Raw genomic sequence first — 22,006 nt, 5'->3', positions numbered from 1 at the left:
CCCCGGCTGGATCAGTGAACTGGAAAATGTGGAGTACCGGATTTTTTTCCCCATTCATTTTCATTGAGTCCATTCCAAAATCACTTATGTCATCTGGGAGACGACAGGGGGCGCTTTTTTCCACAGTGATCGCCGGCGCCCCTCGGCTATACTCGGGTAGGCTCGGGTGATGCAATAATTTTTCAGATCGCTAAAAAAATAAATAATAATAAAAAATCCGAGAAATCTCGTGAGTGGCTAGCAACCACCTATAAAAAAACCAGAGAAATCTTGTGAGTGGCACGGAAAGTGTTAAGTTATTTTGTGCATCACTCTGTTTTGAATTTGATGCAAATTTGCAATGCATGAGGGTCATCCTTTTGTGTTAAATGGCTGCATAAAGCAAGCATTTGTTGACTCATGTTGATAAGAGTATTAAAACTTGAAAAAGATCCGTTTAAGGTAGATTTAGAACAGATAAAAAATATGCGATTAGGGGGAGCTCCCGTAGCTCACCGCGTACCTCGGCGCTATTTCTGCGTCGGGGACAACCGTGCTCGTCACGGATCTGGGGTACACGAGTTCGATTCCCGGACCCGCCGTATTTTCTCAGTGTCTTCCCCTACTCTACATCCCATTCAACCTGTTTCTGTCGGTCATGCTTGACCAGAAAAAGCGATAAACGCTAAAAAATTAAGTTTAAAAAAAATATATATATATATATGCGATTAATCGCGAGTTAACTATGGACAATCATGTGATTATTCACAGGAAGTAGGTGTGCCAGTATAACCTAGTTCCCAGTCACGTAATACACTCCAAATACAACTCCAAAATGATCCTGTAAACATGTTGTGACCTGTGTATTAATTGCACTTTCTTTTATATAGGGGGAGTTCATCTTTCTTTTATATAGGGGGATATAGATAAATCATATAGGTCCTCTTTGTACTGAACTGGATGACCATTTCATTCACCTCCATTGAACCATTATTTTCATCCAGGCGCTGAAAAGCAGTCTGGAGGGGCTCAGTGTTTTGGGTCATGCATCCGTCACTACAGGTTTTGTGTTTGTAGACTGTCTCCTATCTATATAGCTGTTCCCTGTAGGATGACATTTGAATGGGAGTCCCCCAGGTTGGAGCCATGGTTTGCCAAGGTGAATTAGAGAAGGTTAAATTACCGTAATTCCTCTAATAGTAACCCCGGCTTGTATTTGTTTCAACTGTAGCTGATACCAGGCTTGTATTAGGAGGAGGCATGTATAAGAGAGAGGCCTATATTTCTAATTTTCAAACGGATCATAATGAATAAATCAACATTTTGTGTCAGTTTGAACCCAGTAAAATGTACTGGGTTCATTTATTGAAACCAAGTACTGTATGAAATACGGTAGTAAACAGTGCAATTACAGGTGGTAAAAAAAAGTAAAATAGTGCAATCACAATACTGGTATAATAATAATAACTTCGTTTTATACAATTCTGAGGTAGGCTTACTCTCTTGGTAAACATTAACACCATACCATTATATGGTATTTACTGCACAGCCAGGCCAGCATATACATGAAACCCGGCTTGTATTAGGAGGCCGGCTTATAATTGCTTAGCTCAACAGCGCACCCGGTCATTAATAGAGACCCGGTTTTTAATTGAATACCGGTTACTATTAGAGGAATTACGGTAATTCATTTGACGATTCTCCCTCTTTTCAAACATGTAATAATAATACACTTTATTTGTATAGCACCTTTCATACAGAAACTCAAACTGCAGCTCAAAGTGATTCACAACAGAAAAAAAAGATCGGCATAAAATGAGCACATAAAGTGCAGACATATAAAATCACAGTTTTCACATTCGGATCTAACATCCCAACAGGCCACCTTGTTTATGATTCAGTTTTAAATAGACAATAATATAAAGAGTAAAATAAAATAGTGCAATAGTGCAGTGCAATAAAACGGTTTAACAGTTTAAAGTCGTCTTTGCCTTCTCTGATTGGTATCCACAATTTACCAAATACATGTAGCACAAAATGAACAGCTTGGATGCTCATACATAGAGATTATGTTTTAAGTTACCTGTGTGAGTGAGCGAGCGAGCTTATTGCCCTAGTAGATTTTGCATTCTGTTATTGCTCTGATTTTTACAGGAAGAAGTTCCAGAGTTTCCAAGATCGACGTCTCAGGGTTAATGAGGATGACAGTTCCAATCTGAAGAGGGCCAGGACAGATGGGAAGTTCCATGAAACTTTGTTAGACAGGTATAAACCCTACGTTACACTAGCCATGTTTCCATCCAAGTATTTGTATGCGCATGTTGAAGTAATACATTTGAAAAGTTGGACTTAACCCTTTCACTACCACACTACAGAAGGTTAACCTTTCACTACCACACTACAGACGGTCTGTAGTGTGGTAGTGAAAGGGTTAACCTTCTGTAGTGTGGTTGTGAAAGGGTTAACCCTTTGTTGAGTGGTAGTGAAAGGGTTAAAGGGCAGATTTTAAATAAAGGTCCTCGATATTGCAAAAAGGAAAAAAAATGTTTTACACTGGCTTGAGGTGGAAAGGTTTTTGTTGATAAAGAGTAGGGAACGTTTACCAGTTTGACTAAATACCATGGTAAAATAACCGACGGTTAGTATTACCGTTGCACATTTTTATTCTCTCTATAACCGTGTTTGATTACAGCGTTTTTTTAAATGTAATTTTTTTTTCTTTACTGTCCAGCATGAACCAAACTATAGCCAACATAATGTTCTCCCTAAGTGACTGTGCAAAGCGCAGTGTGCAACGTGTGCATGCTTTCTGTCAATTACCATGGCAGTGTCATCTCTTTTAGCACTTTGAGATTTTCACAAATATAAAGTGCGGTACAAATTGAATTTATTATTATTATTATCTCTCCTGAGATTTGACAGACAAACCATGACATTTTCTCCCCATTCTAAAGTCCCCACATGCATTGAACTGCTTTGCATTCGCTATAGCAGCGGGTGGCTGGTCACAAACACCATAAGGTTTGAAATGTTTCTCGCTACCACTTTCTCCCTGCATGTTCTGCAGACGGGGGTCGTCTGCGATTAATTTCCCCCCTGGGTGTGTGCATGTTGTATTGGGAGAAATAACCACCACAGACAATTCTGGACTCATTCTCATCAAATCAAATCAAATTTATTTGTAAGGCCCGACAACACGTGTTAATGTCTCCATGGGCCGGACACGTCTTCTTTAAACAAGTCAAGAAGGAACATCACAATAAATCAAGAACAAAACAAAAACACGACGGCTAAGTGGCACAGTGGGCAAGGCGCTTGCCACTAACGCAGGATATTCTGGGTTCGAGCCCAGCTCTCGGCATTGCTACCAGCTTGGCTGGTCGTTCATACTAACACAATTGGCAGTGTTAGGGGTGGGAAAGCTGGTGGGTGGGGATTGGACGTTGTGGACAGCGACTCCTACAGGTCGGTTGGTGCGCCTGTACAGCAGAATCAGGAAGTAACGAGGGCAGCGTGAGCCTCCCACGCGTTACTCCTCGCCACTGAGAGATCGCGCTGTACAGGTGAAAAGATGCGACAGCTGCCTCCTCGTGTACCGGAGGGGACACGTGATGCAAGGCTTGATCCTCACTGCAGCCGACCAGTGGGAGGCATAGTCTAGCAACGTTCGAGACAGGGGAGGGTAGAATTGGCGAGGCGAAATTGGGATGGGAGAAAAAATTTAAAAATAAGGAGAAAAAGCGGATAAAAAAAATATAACAAAACAAAAACACCATGAAGTCCAAAAGAATTTTAATAAATGAATGCAACACTCCCAGACATACCCCAACGCGAAGGTAAGGAAAAACTCACTAAAAAGTAGCAATAGGAAAAAACTTTTCTAGACTCATAACTTTAGAATAGAAATCCTTTAATAATCCAGAGGGAAATTCGGCACTACAGATCGCTCACATTGAACAACAATAAACATTCAGGTAATCAATAGGACTAAAGTAAGAATAAGACTATAATAATATTTAAAAAATAGGAATAGAATAAAGAATAAAATACGGTCCGGGATATACATTCTGGTATGTATATACATTCTTAAATATAAACTATCCAGCCAAAAATATACAGAAATATACAGTTTCTTTAGTGATCACAGCAAAGCTGTTTTCCTAATTTGCAAAGCCAGCTGGACTCTGTCTGGACTCTGTCTGATATTGCAACGCCTCAATACCGCCGCCTGATGGATTTCGGGCGAGTTGCACTCTACTCTAAACCGGATGTGGCACTCTGTGCATCGGGGAAAAAGTTCCGGCAGAGCTATCTTGTTACGTGGATCCAGACAAATACCTCGAGTGCATTGGATCGCTATCGAGACGCAAGAATCAATATAGCTTTCGGCGTTTATTGCGTCGTACAAACGGAAAATGGATCTAGCACATCGAAATCAAATAATTGGAATTTTTTCTCCAGACTCATAGGCCACAGGTAAGAGGAATCTAACGTTAATTCCAGCTCGATTGTGCATTTATTTCATTGTAATCTATCTGATCAACGTATGTCGTACTAAAGAAAGCCGTTACTGACAATCATGGAATCATAAACGACCCCCCCCCCCCCCCTTTTCTTCACGCATGATGGAGCATAATGTATAGCGATCATATGCATTTGAATTTTTTTATATAGTGTGTATAGGAACGAAACGCCAATCGATTATGTATAATATGCGTCGGGGCCTATAACTCGCGTTCTAGGAATTACTGCTCTACACTGTTTATATACTTATATTCACGACGGTACTAACACGACAATGTATGAATGGAAAAATATAACGTTCCCACATCCGGAACGATAGATACCCGATGTTGAATGGGCCATAGTAATGTCGATATAGCTATAATATTTAAAAAGTTATAGCCCTGCAAAGAAGGTGAGCGACTCCATAGGGTTACAGCACTGGCAGAGAGTGGTATAAGATGGGCAAACTGCGTGGCAGACAATGTGTTAATCCATTGGCATTTCATCCCTATACACGCTACAATTAAAAATGTAAATGCATATGATCGGTATATTATGTTCCATGAAAGGGGGGGAGGGGGTCGTTTCTGATTAATTGATTGTCAATAACGGCATTCGTTAGTACAACAGCATACGCTGATCAGGGCGATGGCTATGAAAACAATGCACAACCAAGCTGAAATTGACGTTAAATTGCTCTTACCTGTGGCCGGTGAGATTCCAAAAAGAATATTCCAATTATTTGATTGCCATCTGCTAGATCGTATGTCCATTTGGGCCACGACATAACCCCCCACAGCATAATGAATCGGGCGTCCCGAAAACTATTCAATGCGATCGGGTGAAGCTCTTGATCCACGTTACTAGAAAACTCGGCCCGGATGACTTTCATCGACGCACAGAGAGATACAGTCTCAAATGGAGTGCAACATCGGCTGCATACCACCAGGTGGCGGTATGGGACCGTTGCGATCTCAGACCCATTCCCTATGGTACCACAGCCTTCCTGGATGGATTATGAATGGAAATAGCGAATAAAAGAAATAATGATCAAATAATGAGTATACTCACACATTTTAACAATACTGCGATAATTTTGGTCACTATAATTGTCATAACCGTCCCTAATAAAGAGTTTATGCAATAATAGGCATGGAAACGCATTGGTGGAATGAATGATGACACAGCAGAGCAGATAGACTCACATGACTGTTTGGTCAGATGACATTGCAAGCAATTCAAAAGTGGGTTTGAATATTGTGAAATTGATGGAAATGCACTTCATTTGCATTCTATTTGTGTAACATCTCAAAGGTTCACTTTAAGTTTGCTTGACAATTGGATGTAAAACATAGCTTCCTACGTTCAGCCATAGACAATGAGATCAATCTGCTTTTGGGTTCTGTTGGTTGGCTACTTTGATGACTAGATCTACCCATTATGTCACATGATGTAAACAGTAAAGTGCTTGTAAACAAGATCACCAGTAAAAATGCAGAAGCTCTCTTTCCAAACTTGTATAGTTGAAGTCATTAGAGTGAAGAATTGCAGATACATAATGTTGACTGAACATAACATGTTGTCAAATTTCATTTCTACAGGAGAGCCAAAATGAAAGCCGACAGATACTGCAAGTGAAGACCCCACATTTTTACTTTATGGGATTCCCTTTTTGTTTGTTTCAGCAGTCTGATTTTTATTTTAATTTTTTTTTATATATCATGAATAAATCTTTTAAACCACTGCTTTCGTCTGGTTTTTGTGGTTGTGGTGACCTTGATTGCGTGCACTTGCATGTTTTATGTAAATAATTAACCACTGCTCTGGAGCAGCTGTTCATGCTCAGACATCTTGAAGCTTTACCATCTCACAAAAAACATCATTGCATATTATTTTCTGTTCAGTCTGTTATTCACCCTAATGACTAGGCCTACCTCAGACAATAAAACATATAATAACACATAATACCAAATTGCCATGTAACGGGTAAGGGACCCACATTTTATATGATTTTATATCTGTGACCCCCCTTATGAGAATATATTTGTTATTAGATTATTATTAGATTGGGTTATTATATATTTTATTTATATATATTATTGCCTTTATTCTTAAGCTTAGCATTGTATTTTATTCTTATTACTTTTTTATTATCCTAATTACTTGTATTTTGCACAATCAAGGCGGACATGGCCACCTACATTTCACTGCATATCTCGTGTTTGTTCTTGAATCTTGAGATTTAGTCCCAAATTACACTTGGTTGATTGATTGATGGATTGAAAACTTTATTAACAGATTGCAGAATGGGTACAGTACAGTACAGCTCAATACATACAATTGTTAAGGGGATGCAGACCAGAGAAAGACTTTCGTCTTGTTTACATCAGGGTCCCCCATTTTCAATTCATCGTTAGTGTAAACACTAACAGTGTATGGGGAGAGGACAAAGGAGAGTGAAACCAGATAATAATTTTTATATATGCTCTCATTGGTATGACTTCTAGTGAATAAAACATTAGTGTAATTAAACTATTACTAATTTAGCTGGGAACCCCCTTTATACTGTCACATTCACACAAGTTAAAGTTACACTTTTAAACGGCCTACATGGGGTGTCCAAAATTAGTTGGACGAGCTCACAATAAAGCAAATAGGCTTTCTTCACAGTATTCCTTAGTAACATGCTGTATCTGAGTTAATGTCTCAAATGTTTTCGTAGTGGTTATTATTATGGTCATGATGATAGAGCTAAACCTCATGGTGTGTGGGTCACGTGGTGGCTAAAAACAACGTATTTTAATTTCCGTATTTTGGAACCGAAGCTGTGTTGGCTGGGGTGTTAGAGAAAACGTACTGTAACTGTTCTTGAATATTAGTTACCCGTATATTAGTGGAAAGCATACGTCTTTGCCTATGTATATAATATGAAATGAAGATGGCAGCTAGCGATATAGATGTTAAATATTTGTTCATAATTCTATTTCATGTACTTGACATGGTTTGATCCACCCCCCTTGTCTTGCACGAATGGAGCTTGCTCAGTCACGAGGTCAGTCAACAACAGTCACACTTCCGTCTCGGAGAAACAAAAACAAACAAACTCAGAGAAGTTGACGTTAGTTTATTTGCTCGAATAAACGTTAGATTGTAAACATGTGTCGCGCTTCTCTCTTCTTGGTGTCACTATGTGCGGTCACGTCGGCGCAATTTATACCACCAGTAAGCTGATTTTATGCATACTTTTGTAGCAGTAATTTAATGCTCACATACTTCTATTGATATTTTGTACATTGACTGAACACTTCTAACTTTATGATTGACGTCGATATTGATTTACAGTACACTGAAGATTGTAGAACGGACATGTATCCTCCAAATGGTCCTACGTAAGTAACACTGTATGATGAGTTAACTTGCATAAAGACTAACGTTAGTAAAATCAAGAGTCGAGTTCCTTTATTAATCCCATTGGGGCATTGATTGATTGAACATTGTATTAACATATTGCAGAATGGGTACAATACAATACGGCTCAATACACACAATTGTTAAGGAGATTCAGACCAGAGAAAGACTTTCGTCTTGTTTACATCAGGGTCCCCCATTTAAGCAATTAAGGTGTTATAGCAGCATGGGGGACTGAAAGTACATGCAGAAGAGGTAATAATAGTAATGAACATAGAACATGGATAGTAATATAACATGGTAATGATAATAGTGGAATGGCAGGATTCACCAGTAATGAATCCGAGGGCAGAGTGATAGACAGAGTAAAGTGGTTTAAGAAATCCTCATCACAGGTGGTATTTGACATGCTTACAATTTGTTAACAGGTTCAAAAGAGATGTCACTTGGTACACTGTAGACCTCGACCTACCACCCAGAAAGAGATGGACGGCTTTGATCACTGAGAAAAAAACTGATGTGAGCATACTGGCCTAATGTTATGTAGCTTAAAGCCAAAGTTTTGCTAAAACATAATTTTTTTTTCTAACTAATGTTTTCTTTAGTTGGTCATCATGATACAGGCCATCAAAGACTTGGCCAATGCATTTGTACCCGGTGGGAAACTGGTAGAAATAGTTGACATTGGTTTGGTGAGTGTCGTTTTGCTCATTGAGCTCTGTACACATTTTCTGTGAAACAATAGCAATGTTTTATTGTCATAAAGTGCTTGTTTGAATCTAGGTGATTTATTTTTGTTGTACAGCCTCTGTTGGTGGGAACCCTACCGCACCCTTTTGGTGACGAACTAAAAGGAATTGCAGATGCCTCAGGCATTCCTCTTGGTAAGAAAACACAAATGTACACTATTTGTATTTATTACAAAGCCGAATGGCATACTAGGGCCACAAAACCGACGCAGAGGTATGTTTTATGACATCACGTTTATCATAAAGTTGTGTTTTTCTTTAACCACCGTTCAGTGGCAGTTCCTCAAATTGACTTTGATATTCTCTGATGTGTGTGTGTGTGCGTGCCTGCGCGCGTGTGGTGTGTAATCTAGGTGAAGTTGTCTTGTTCAACATCTTCTATGAGGTGTTCACTGTATGCACGTCCGTTGTAGCAGAAGACTCCAAAGGTAGGTGTTCAGGCAGGCTGTCATTGAGATTGTACTATTGGATTTTAATTGTGTTTGAACAAATGAATGTGTTCCATACATAACATCATTCATACAATGCTTTTTGGTCCTTGTGCTCTTACAGGTAACCTCCTCCATGGGAGAAATCTGGATTTTGGGTTGTTCTTGGGGTAAGAATGTCATAATAGTATTTAGTATTTATTCAAACATCAGTGATTTTTTTAGAGTGCTAGTAAGAGCACACGTTTGAATTCAGAATTGGTCCAAGCTAGGCTGAACGATATGACAGAGATATTATTTCACAATATTCTTCTTCAACCTTTTTGTACTTTTAACAGACATGGTGTAGCTTTCATTCAAAATCTTTGCAATAGTGCTGCAATGTGCACATTTTATATTTATTGGACAAGGGGGAAAAAAGAAGAATTTGACATAATGTAGTTGATGGCTGTATTGCCACAACGCATACCTCTGTATGGATTCCTATTGGTAAACCTTCAAATACAATATACTGTTATCTATGACCAAAGGCCAAGGCATCTGTTTACATTCAGGGGGACCCTAATGTAACATTTACATTTAGTCATTTAGCTGACGCTTTTATCCAAAGCGACTTACAAGTTCTGTACGACAAGTCATCAGGAAGGGCACACCTCTATCAGCTGAGTAACAATGTTCATCAAGGTGTTGAGTGCTAGGACAAGTGCATGACGGTAAGGTTAGTTAGGGTTAGAATTTATTATAATCTTTTTTTAAATTTTTATTTCAGATAAAAGTGTTTCCCACAGGATTTTCAGAGCCTATGGGGGGTGAACCTCCGACCCTCTAGGGGGGTCCGGGGGCATGCCCCCCCGTAACTTTTTTTTGTGTGTACATTTTAAAGTTAAATGCATCAATCTGGTGCACTTTGAGAGCAAAATAAAGAGGCTAGATCTATGATGAACTTTGTGCTCAAAACACAAAATCGACTAGTCTAGTGCTTCCCAATCCTCTCCTCGAAGCACCCCAGCCGTTCAATGTATTTGTTAAATTCCACCACCAGCACACCTGATTCAACTTAACGTTAGGTTATGACTATAACCAAGTTCTGTTAGTTAGGGGCGATGCTTGGCTTCGCCTTCTGCACTATCTCGCGTACGTGCACGCGTACTGAATAAACCACAAATGTACCTCTAATACCAGTATTAGTCTGACCACACCCCTCATCAGCTTACCTTCATAAGCAGGTGTGTGGTCACCTGCTCTCCTCCTTCCCAAGCTTTCACCACAAGGTGAGGTCAAGGGCTGCAGCGGCCGTCCGAAGCCAAGCATCGCCCCTAACTAACAGAACTTGGTTATAGTCATAACCTAACGTTCTGTATCGTTAGTGGCTTAGCTTGGCTTCGCCTTCTGCACAAGGGAGGCCAAGCGGAGCCACTTGGCTGACAAATACACCCCGCTGACAGCCCCCCAAAACCATCAGAACAGGGAGGGCCGAGCCCCCCCGACCCCCCCTAATGGAGGGTAGCCCCCCTATTAGGGACGTCACGGGAGGGCGACGGACCCGACCGTGCGAAGAGGCACTCAAGCAACTCAACGCACAGGGTGAGCAGACCGTGGCTTGACCCACGACTACACACACGCACAACCCGCATGCCACCCGGGAACGAACGGAGGAACAACCTCGTTACTGCCCCCAGAATCACGGGGTCAAGGGCAAACCCAACCCCGTGGCAAGGCCGTAGCAGCGGAGCACGAAGGAAGACCCAGACCCACCAAAAGGACTGGACTCCCTGGAATGGGGGCCCGGAGAAGTCCATGATGCCAGCATCAAGACCCCACCAGGTGGGCACGTAGTGCCCCGCCCCCCACATCGCCAGCGTATTCGGACAAAGGCCCCTCAGTTACTGCACCTGGTATTCCCAGGCGGAACCAACCAGGCCAGTAAGCCGAGCGGGCCCCGTCCCCCCAATAGTACACCGCCTGGCACACTGACCCTGCAGAATAGGCAGTCAGCATGGCCGTAAGCACACAAAAAAGGTTAACCAACGGAAGCAGGCAGCGCACCGGGGAAAAACCAGGCAACAGGCTGTTAACCCTAGCCTGGAGACTGCGGACGAGACAGGCGCCAGAGGGGACAGCTGAACACAGCCGCCCCGGCGGAAGGAGCGTAAGCTGGCGGTGTTGCATGACCAAGCCTCCATTTAACAACCCCCACCCAGAGGGGTCGAGGCAGAGAAGGCTGACACGATTGGCAGACGTCATGAACGTGCAGGGGCACCCTCAACCGGTGAACCCGGGAGTTGACACTGCTCCAACACACCAGGGAACCAACCACCTCGGTGTTACCCAATGCGGTGGTTGTTCCTATAACCCCTCAAGAAAAAACTCCAAAACACACCTGCGGGTATACACCGGCTATACCGCAGTACAAGTGTTTCAGTTTCCAAAAAGGGTTAACCCAGGCCTACGGGTCGCAAACATCACTTCGGACCGGGCCTGGCGGTACGGGAAGCACAGGGTCACCAGAGGAGGTCAAAAAACCACCCCCACAGGCCCCTCTTCGCCATGCGTGAGAGAGGAGCGAAAAACAATGGAGAACCAGCCCCTAAGCACACCGTACCTGGTATTCCCCGGCGGTCTCCCAACCAAGTACTAACCAGGACCAACCTGTGTAGCGGCCGAGATCCGACGAGATCGAGCGCGTACAGAATGGCATGGCTGTAAGCCATGACGACAGTGCTGAGTAAAAACATACCCAACCAGGGTCTCCATAGCGCTTAACCCTGTGACACCCAGACCGACCTGGCATTTTTCCCCCTGAAAAAAGCCCAAGTCCCTCAGGGTACCAGAACAGCAGATCTGCATCCCCGGCGGACAACGGGTTCAACTGATCTGGACCAGCGTGACCAGAACCAGTCCCGTGCCCTAACCACGCCGACATGCCCCAGGAAAAGGGCAGATATGCGTGTTGATCTTAACATGAAAAGAAGGCGCCACCCAGACGTCGGGACGAACCGCGCCTGGTGGCCCACCCCAAGGGCGTGAGACCCCACTACATATGTTCAGATCCATCCCGTCATCATCCCCCAGACATGAACGAGGATCCGTCGACAACCCACCCAGGTCATGGGATGTGGTCGCCGGAAGAGGAAAAACCCCCATCTCAGTTGCTTTATAAAAACGCTGTTTCAACCACAAGCAACTAAGGCGTGCCAGTCAATCGCCTGTTTACAGCGAGCTAGCACTATACGTGCGTCGGGACACACCCCCATCAATGAACAGGCTATTTAGACCTGCCATTGAATCCCCAAGGCGCCCAGGGGAACGACAAGAGGGGTGTGACACTCCCTAACTCCAACACTTCTGGAATAGAAAGAAGGAAGCATCAACAGTATGTATCCCAGTCTACACAGCCGGGGTAAAAAATGTTCACATTTTTACATCCCACCACCCTCCCATAGGAAAGAGACGGGGATCCCCAGAGAGACTTCCCACGCGAGCTGTACAGATTGAAAAGAATATATTGCACCTTGAGCCATGTAAAAAACTGGTTTTAGGGCCTCCGGGGAAGAGGCACCGAACCCATACACACTCAATAAACGAATTGAATCGAATATACATACAATAGAAAAGGACCCTTCTAGAGGGTCCACTCACTTTGACAATCTGAGGAGGAAGGCTCTGTACTCTGATGGAGGCTTCCTCACATGGATCACATGGAAGAAGGAGTCCGAACTCACAGAAGGCCTGAGTAGGCGCTTGGTGAGGAGGAGCCCTGACCACCCCCCCTGAAAACAGATCCATCACATGGACCTGAACAGCACACGGAAGTCCTACCAACAGAGACGCGCACGGTGACGTACTCTATGGCGGGGGAATTCCTGCGGTGCACACGCCCAATATACCAGGCCGTGGGACCAGGAACTCCCTCCCCCCCCCCCCCCCCCCCCCCCGTAACGTGCCGAACCGCCACGTGACGGGAACCTTGAAGGACAGGGGGTGTACCCCTGACCGACAGAACAATGGGGAGAGGAAAGGTTACCAGTTCACCCCTTTACGACCCCACACCCATGATACGACGTAACGACAAAAAGAGAATATGACACAGTCATAGTCAGCTCTATGAAGCGTTTCACAGCTCCACACAGCGCACGAGCTAACCTGCTATCTGATTTTTACTAAGGAAAAACACAGAATAGAGAGGGCTCTAAGAACCCCGGTCCAACATACACATGTGCTTCTGTGGCCAGTACAACCCAGTTGTAGGTCACATGACACACACAACCCATCATCATCACAATGAGAGAATACATCATTCTTGATTAGTATCGACCACAGGCCTTGCTAAGCACACGACAGCAACCAAACCAATTTCCCTTTAGGAAATAAGTTTCTCCAGCAGATTTAGCACAACCTCAGCAATCAAGCTGAGAGTTACATCGTATCCCTACCACACAAAGACACAATTAATGCACAACATGTCTGATAGGAGGTGATAAAGTCCCCAGGGAACCGGGGGGGGAAAAACACAATCCTCCTATTTTACCCTTAATACGGCCAGTTAAAACAGGAAAACCTGTTAATGTGTGAACTCACTGTCCATTGTCATTACAGTCTGAGAAAGAACATTCTTTTACTCACTCGTCACCAAGCATAGCTTCATAGGTTAGTTGCCTTAGTAGTGAGTACACGGTACACATAAACACCATGATGTTTCTCACACAACAACCAGATCAATACATCACGACCTGCACGGAGAAGCTACTGCCAGTGACAAAAACAGCTCACACACAACCCGCAACGTATCTCAAATGCATTGCAACAACACACGTTTTGGGAAAAAACACCGTCATTCACAATACATTTAGCAAGGTAAAACCAGAAGACGTGTTATGAGGGTCTGGCCAACCCCGTACCTGCCCGGAACGCAGATCAGCGAAGTGCAGTCACAAGCGTCCCGTGTTGTTCGATCCGGGCAGCGTCGCCGCTCCACCAGTCGCTACAGTCCTCTTTGTTGACGCAATCCCCGTCTAGGCTCGGGCAGGGTTGACGAACATCCCCTGTCAAGGATGACGTCGTGGTCAAAAGTGTAAAACATGTTAAAAATCAAAGCACGTTCAACAGAATAGCATCAAGCTAACGGCTGCTCCAGCCGTTCGGGTGCTATCGCTTCCGCTCGCGAGACGCCGATCTACGACGCACGCGATCAGGAGCGAGCTCCCGGCGGCGCGCGAGAAGCCAAGCTACCCCGCGCCAGGCCACCGACCGGCTAACCGTAAGCTATGAACATGTAAACAATGACATAACACTCACCCAGACAGGCCGCCGTTCTGAACCCTCCTCACTTTTTAAGAGAAAAGGGAAAACAAGACGTCAACACCGCTTCACAACGGTGACAATAACACGTCCGGCGGAATCAGCACAGTACCAACTGGCCTGTATAGCTGACTTTGAACATGAATCTGCCGCTATCGCACATTACATGCACATATCCCCTCGTGAAGGAATACTCTCATTTGGATATGAAAGATGGGGTCTTAACACGGTGACAGAGAGAATCCACTCGTCCAGAACACACAGGGATCACCAGTGTCAATGGTCGCGGCCCACTAGTTAAAACTATAATGGTCGCCAGACCAAGGCCTTCTGTCGCCTAGACGGCTAAACAAAGGACCCTAGCCTGGGGCCGGTTTCCATAAACTTCGTCTAGTAGCCCCCATAGCACTAACAGACAAGTGGAGCCCGCCAGCAAACACTACTCACCCAACCTGGAACGCACCGCTCCTCACAACAGCGGCATGTCCGACAGTTCAGCTGTGGCCTGACAGGTTTCACCCCAACAAACACAGCAAGGAACTGCAGTTGAGAAGCATGCAGCGGCGTGCTCCCAATACGAAAACCGGTGGAGGGTTTGTAGAATGATCATCATCTTCTAGACACTCCAGTACGAAGACAATATCGCCGTATTTTCTCGAAAATAGTGAGAGAGAAAATAAAGATATGATGTCAACGTATCCTTGTTTCCCAAGCTGTTCCTAATCCAATTTCTTCCATCATGGTGTCAAGTGTGGGGATCTACCGAGGCACCTCTTCCTTGTGGTGAAAGCGAGAAGGAGGAGAGCAGGTGACCACACACCTGCTTATGAAGGTAAGCTGATGAGGGGTGTGGTCAGACTAATACTGGTATTAGAGGTACATTTGTGGTTTATTCAGTACGCGTGCACGTACGCGAGATAGTGCAGAAGGCGAAGCCAAGCTAAGCCACTAACGATACAGAACTAGCCCTTTATTAGTTGAATCAGGTGTGCTGGTGGTGGAATTTAACAAATACATGGAATGGCTGGGGTGTCTCGAGGAGAGGTTTGGGAACCACTGGACTAGAGCAGTGGTTCCCAAAGTCGGGGTCGCGACCCAAAGGTGGGCCGCGAGCAGCCATGGGTGGGCCGCGAGATGATTTCCAAAAAGAAAGAAAAAAATAATTTATTTATTTATTTTATTTTATTTTATTTTATTTTTTATTTTTTATTTTTTTGTCAGGCCACTGAACTTAGAAGCAGGCCAGGACAGTGTTTCTAGTTGTATTCTATTCTATTGTATTCTAAAATGTGACTATATGGTTTCATATTAACTTAATAAATAAACAAAAACAAAAAAATCTACTTATTTCAACGAACATTTCAAACTAAATAACAGATTATGCACATAAAACGCTGAAAACAACCGAAGCAACAATAGTATTTTAATGAGGCTATTATTATTATCATTATTATTTTGCAACAAGTTAGCCCTCTCATAAATAGCACATATAAATGAATAACTAACTTGAACTAACGTAATTGGATTGAAGTGATATTTGGCTTAAAAAATCGGTCGCCTGGCAAAAAAAAAAGATAAAAAAGCCTGACGATGTGCATTGGGCCGCGGCTCTCTGACGCCTTATTTTCTGGGTCCTGGCCTGAAAAGTTTGGGAACCCCTGGACTAGAGCATACATTTGAGCCATCAAAGAAATGAAGCAAAAGTGGTTACCTGTGTTGAACTGGTTTATTTTTTAGAAAATAAAAAAATATAGTGGATTACTATTACGACTACTACCACTGCCAATACTACCGATACATCCCTATTGGCAAACTTAATATTTAAAAAAATAGTAAAATATAAATAAAATAAAAATCTTTTTTTTTTATTTTTTATTTTTTTGGTTCATTATACAACTGTGGCAGGCCGCCACAGTCTAGGTAATTAATGGGAAACCCTGGATAATGGTTGAAGAAGTGCGTCTTTAGTCGTAAACAAAACAAGACAAACGTCTTTTTCTAGTCTGCATCCCCTTAACAATTGTGTGTATTGAGCCATACTGTATTGTACCCATTCTGCAATCTGTTAAATAACGTTTTCATTCATTCATTCATGTAGCTGTCCTCTTTGTCTGGTAGATGGGACATGAAGAACCAGTCGTGGATTGTTAGTGATAAGCTCAAGCCTCTAGTGGTCAACCTTGACTTCAGGAGGGACAACAAGACTGTCTTTCAGTCCACCAACTTTGCTGGATATGTTGGCATGCTGACTGGCATCAAGCCTGTGAGTCCTGTTTCTTTTGTAATTACTCATTGAATATTAAACGTTACACTGGACACTGGCTCGAGCTAACAATGGCAGTTTATTGACCATGCGCCTGTCTTACATAGTGTTTGCAACTATGCAATATTTGACTAATTTATTTTTCAAATTTTCTCCTAAGCACAAATTCTCCCTGACTATGAATGAGCGCTTCAGTATTGATGGAGGATACATTGGTGAGTTTTCAGCTGCTCTTGTTCAGCCGCACTTTTACTGGCATTGCATTTGAACCCTTTATCTACCACACTACCAAAGGGTTAACCCTTTCACTGCAACAATACAGAAGGTTAACCCCTTCACTGCCATACGACAAAGGGTTAACTCTTTCCCAACCACACTACATAAGGTTAACCCTTTCACTACCACACTACAGACGGTTAACCCTGCTCTTCATCTGCTACATTCTCCCCCTCTGTCACATCATACGTAAATACCACCTCAACTTCCACTGCTACGCTGATGACACCCAAATTTACATCAGTACACAATCCCCCCCACAGCCCTCCCCTCAGTCACATCGAATCCTGCATCACAAACTCCAAACCTGGATGACCCATAACCTCCTCAAATTAAACAGTGACAAGACGGAACTTTTCATCATCGACACCAAAACCACCCTCACCAGATCCGGACCCATCACACTTACCATCAATGACTCCACCATCACCCCTTCCCCCCTAGTCCGCAACCTCGGTGTCATCCTCGACCCCACCCTCTCATTTGACCCCCATGTCCGCTCCATTGTAAAAACATCATACTTTTACCTCCGCATCATTGCCAAAATCCGTCAGTGCCTCTCCCCCCTGCTGCTGAATCCCTCATACACGCCTTCATCTCCACCCGCCTGGACTATTGTAACTCTCTCCTCACTGGCATCACCTCCCGCTCCCTCCATAAACTGCAGATGGTCCAGAACTCAGCCGCCCGCCTCCTCACTAACACCCGGTCCCGTGAACACATCACTCCTGTGTCCTGTCCTCCACTCCCTCCACTGGCTCCCGATCAAGGAACGCATCAACTTCAAAACACTACTTCTCACCTTCAAAGCCCTCCATAGCCTGGCCCCCCCCTACCTGACTGACCTCCTTCTCCCCTACTGCCCCACCCGTTCCCTCCGGTCCTCTTCCACTGCTTCCCTCACTGTCCCGTCATCCAAACTTAAAAGTTTTGGTGACCGGGCTTTTTCACGAGCTGCACCCAGACTTTGGAACACCCTCCCTCTGACTGTCCGAGACTCTCCCTCACTCTCCACCTTTAAATCCAGACTCAAAACCTACCTGTTCTCCCAAGCATACAACCATCCCTACCCATAACCACCCTCCTCAAACCTACCATCTCCCTTTCCCCTTCCCTACCTTCTCTCCCTCTCCTGCCCCCCCCCCTCCCCTCGGTTTCCTTACTTCCCTGACTGTTCCCCTACTGGACTCTGTATCTGTTCCTTGTTACCTGTGGTTGTATGTCCTGCGTCTTCATACTGTTGCTTATTCCCTTATTCCTTTGTTTCTCTGTTCATTTGTTTTGCTCATTGTCAGCGTCTTTGGGTTCCTGAAAAGCGCTTTATAAATTAAATGTATTTATTACATGGCGTTTTCACATTTGCCGAAATGCTTGATTGTGATTGGCCAATAGCCCCTGACAGCGGTGAATTATTTTTCGATAACTGACCGCTGCCATGGGCAACGCGCAATAATCACAGGTGATTATTGCTTTTCGCAGCTGGAGCAATCAAGCCCACTGACACACACTGCATCAGTGCAATCAGACACAACTGCCGGCTGCCGGCGATAATAATAATCACTTTATTTGGGCTGACAGAGCCACAGAACAACTGCGTCTGCATTTGATCTCATCTTGTCGATGGTGTAAAATTAATTAGGTATATTGTTAGTAAGTTAGCCATGTAATAAGCGGGATAATGTATAGCTATACTCGGTCATTGTCGCAAAATAATTGACCTTCACTGACGTTTAGAACACCTCGGTGAGGCGCCTCGGTATTCTAAACTCTGTGTCGGTCAATTATTTTGCGACAATGACCTCGTAGCTATACATTATCCCTTACTTATTATTATTATTGAGGGGAATGTTTTAAAGGGGCACGTCGCAGATTTTTGTAACCCAAATCATATAGTTCTGTTGTGAGGAGCACATGTGGTCATGTTTATGTTTATGTTTATTAACTCAATCAGTGCCAGAGCGATATGTGTGATGTGTGGTTAAAAGGCCAGCGCTCTAAAGTATAGGAATACGTGGCAGTGTTTGCAGGGCTATAACTATATTATATATTATAGCTATGGATACAATACTATGGCCCATTTGACATCGAGTATCTATCGTTCAATATGTGAAAAAGAAAAAGAAATTTCATCCATACATTCCCGTTTTATACCGTGGTGAATATAAGTATGGTTATATTATCGTATAGCTTACGCTCTGCTCTCTTGGAACTATCCCTTTATCCAATCTAATAATGAATAATTTTTCTCCACATGCACACACCCATCCGCCTGGCCACACCCACATCCGCTCCTCTACATAAGCGGGGTCGTGGCCACACCATCAGCTCCTTCCCTATTTTCACCACCGTAAGGTGCCTGTATACACCACTTTAGTTTATTGCCGAAATAGTTATTGGAAAGGAGATACGTTATTGGAGAAGAGGAGCTGCGTTGACATTATATCTTTGTTTTCTCTCTCACTATTTTTCGAGGAAATACAGCGATAATGTCTTCGCCACCGGAGTGTCTAGAAGATGATGATCATTCTGACCTCCACCGGCGCTTCGCATTAGGGGCGCGCGTCGCTGAGCAATCCCCGCCGGCATTGCCTCTGGCTCTGCAGCTGGACACTATGCTTGGGAGGCGGTCGGCTGTGTGAGGGCTGACGGCCTCTCTGGGCGGGTGATGTTTTTTGCGGCGCGGGCGCCTGGTGTGTCAGTTGTGGGGGGTCAACTGCATAGCTTGCGAAGGTCGGCTCCGGGCTAGAATCCTTTTCGCTGCCCCTTAGCGGCGTGGAAGGGGTTCTAGTCTGATGCCCCACGATAACATTAGCTCCTCAGAGAAGTCGTAGCTTTGTTTTCCTGGGACCGTGATTCCGAATCAGCGGTTCAATTCCCCGGGTCTCTGGACAAACGGATACCCTCTGTCGCCGTGCTGGCCCCGCTTTTCAAGATGAAAAACACCCGGCGCGAGGGAGGTGAGCTTGGTGTTCGTTATGAGAATATCCCCGAGCTCAGGTCGGCTGCAGCCCGCGTACAACGAGGGGCTTGCTGCCGACACCGCTGTGTCTGGTAAACACCATTCTGAAGAGGGGCGTGTGTTGCCTTTTTCCCTTTTTTCTTCGGATAAGAAGAGGAAAAGACTGCGGCTGTCTGAAGTGTTGGCCTGTATTGCTTTTCTCACGTTGTACAGTTTTCAGTAGTAGCCGCTTAGCTTGCTTCTGCGTTAGCTAGTGGCTAGCGATAGCCGGTATGAGCTAACTGTTAGCCAGTTAGCTGTTTAGCTATGACGTTAGCTGCCGGCTGCAATTTATAATTTTTTTTAAATCTTTTTCCCCCTCCTTTTTTTTCTTTTTTCGATTTTTCTCCCATCCCACTGTTAGTCGTTATGCCAATTCCCAACCCCCTTCCTGGTTGTTGTGCACTTTCCCCTACTTTTGGTCCTCCGACGCATGTGCAGCCAGCCGGCAGCCAGCCGGCAGCCAGCCTGGCCGCGCAGATTCTCACTGGGAGAGTGTAACGTGTGGGAGGCCGCACTACCTCTCACCAGATCCTATCTTCGCTGAGCAGGCGCCCCGACCGAACTGTAGGGGTCGCTGTCCACAACGCCCAGGACCCACCCACGGCTCCCCTCCCCCTAACTCAGCCAAACGAGTTAGTATAGCGATCAGCCCGAGCCAAGGCAATGCTGACTCTCCGGGAGTCGAGACCAGGAAATGTTAGCTTGATGCTATCAGTTAGCCTAGAGTTAGCTGTTTAGCTTGTGCTACAACCATTGCCGCTAGCCATGAGAATAGCGGACCCTGGCATTCTGACTACGACGTCATCTTTGGCAGAAGATGTCGTCGGGCCTGCGCCATGACCGGCTGCAGGAGGGGGGCGTCACGCCGGAGCAAGGCTCCGGCCATTGCTTCTTCTGGCCTTGCCAGCGAGAGGCCTTCGTCAACGTGGTGGACCAACCTGTGTTACGGCCTTTCGTCCTGCGTTCGTTGGTGCAGGTAAGGTGTCCATTGGACATTACCCCACTCTTCCTCCCCCCCCCCCCCCCCGAATGTTTTTTGTTAATAACGATGTTTTTGTTTAACAAAACATATGTTACTTCACTACATTTGGAGATACGACGTGTGGTGTGAAAATGGTCTTGGTCACTTTGTATAGCTTAGGTTAGCGTTGGCCAAGGCTTATGTCTTCTCTCTACCTAAGAACAGCGTTGTTTTTACGTGAGTAAAAATTAACTCGGTTTTTGTTGTATGATGAGAAGTTGTGTGTCTTCATGTAACGTTTAGACAACGTGGCTGACCCCCACAACTGGCTGGGTTACCCTACAATGCTGTGCATAGTGGCATATGATCGAGGGCTGAGTCCCTCTCTTAGCTTGTTATTCTTTACTTGAGGGTAATGATGAAAATAACAAGTGGCAAGTTTTTTTCACACATAAGCAGAGCTGTGGGAAACCTGTTTTCAAACAAGGTTTTTGGCTGTGGCTGGCGTGCATGATGTAAAGCTTTTACTCTACACGTGACATTTGGCGTCGTATCAGGGGTAAGGTGGTGAGGGGTGGGTGAAATGATTCCCCGGTTTGCCCCTGCCCCCCCCCCCCCCCCCCCCTCCCCTCAAATATAATTTTGTTTACAAAATGTGTGTTGATTCACTATATTTTGGGGGATACAGTGTAAATCCCTCAGCTTCTGCTGGGGTTGTGCTCTTGCTTAGAGAGAGGCAATTTCTCTGACATTTTTGGTCGCTGTCATGTAGACTTAGCGAGGCCTGTGACCAGCACTTGATCGAGGACTTATGTCTTCTCTCATCATAAAAAAACTGCGTTCCTCTTGCAGTAGTGAGAGTGAACTTTTGCCCTTTTTTATTGTGATAGAGGGTTGTGTGTATCGTATTCACGTTTAAGTAAACGTGGCATTGAATCCACAACTGGGTTAGGTGTTGGCCTATAGAAGTTACATGTGTAGCTCTTGTACCAAGGCCCTTGGCCCCTCTCTTGGTCTGTGTTTTTCTTACTTTAGGGTAAAGGTGTAAAAATTCAGGTGGCAAGTTCGCACATGAGCCTGAAGCCATGTATAAAGCCAGTTTTTGCACAGACGAGGTTATCGTCTGTGGCTGGCGTG

The 22,006-nt window shown here is 44.5% G+C and overlaps 2 protein-coding genes across 2 annotated transcripts in view; both read left to right on the top strand.

The window, feature by feature from the left end:
• frg1 (FSHD region gene 1) overlaps positions 1 to 6,229 on the top strand; it is a 51,797-nt gene extending 45,568 nt beyond the window's left edge. Inside the window, exons 8-9 of the mRNA XM_084317998.1 lie at positions 2,134 to 2,244; positions 6,087 to 6,229. Of these exons, the coding sequence (XP_084174124.1) occupies positions 2,134 to 2,244; positions 6,087 to 6,123 (148 nt within the window). The 3' untranslated portion in view covers positions 6,124 to 6,229. The remainder of the gene's footprint in view (positions 1 to 2,133; positions 2,245 to 6,086) is intronic.
• Positions 6,230 to 7,566: 1,337 nt separating this feature from the next.
• Positions 7,567 to 22,006, top strand: part of asah1b (N-acylsphingosine amidohydrolase (acid ceramidase) 1b) — a 45,124-nt gene continuing 30,684 nt past the window's right edge. Inside the window, exons 1-9 of the mRNA XM_084318491.1 lie at positions 7,567 to 7,707; positions 7,828 to 7,874; positions 8,322 to 8,412; positions 8,499 to 8,585; positions 8,699 to 8,777; positions 8,996 to 9,070; positions 9,195 to 9,240; positions 16,487 to 16,631; positions 16,792 to 16,846. Of these exons, the coding sequence (XP_084174617.1) occupies positions 7,642 to 7,707; positions 7,828 to 7,874; positions 8,322 to 8,412; positions 8,499 to 8,585; positions 8,699 to 8,777; positions 8,996 to 9,070; positions 9,195 to 9,240; positions 16,487 to 16,631; positions 16,792 to 16,846 (691 nt within the window). The 5' untranslated portion in view covers positions 7,567 to 7,641. The remainder of the gene's footprint in view (positions 7,708 to 7,827; positions 7,875 to 8,321; positions 8,413 to 8,498; positions 8,586 to 8,698; positions 8,778 to 8,995; positions 9,071 to 9,194; positions 9,241 to 16,486; positions 16,632 to 16,791; positions 16,847 to 22,006) is intronic.

Source organism: Notolepis coatsorum (genome assembly GCF_963971535.1).
Source record: "Notolepis coatsorum genome assembly, chromosome: 7".
NCBI lineage: Eukaryota > Metazoa > Chordata > Actinopteri > Aulopiformes > Paralepididae > Notolepis > Notolepis coatsorum.
This window is presented reverse-complemented; position numbering and strand designations above follow the sequence as displayed.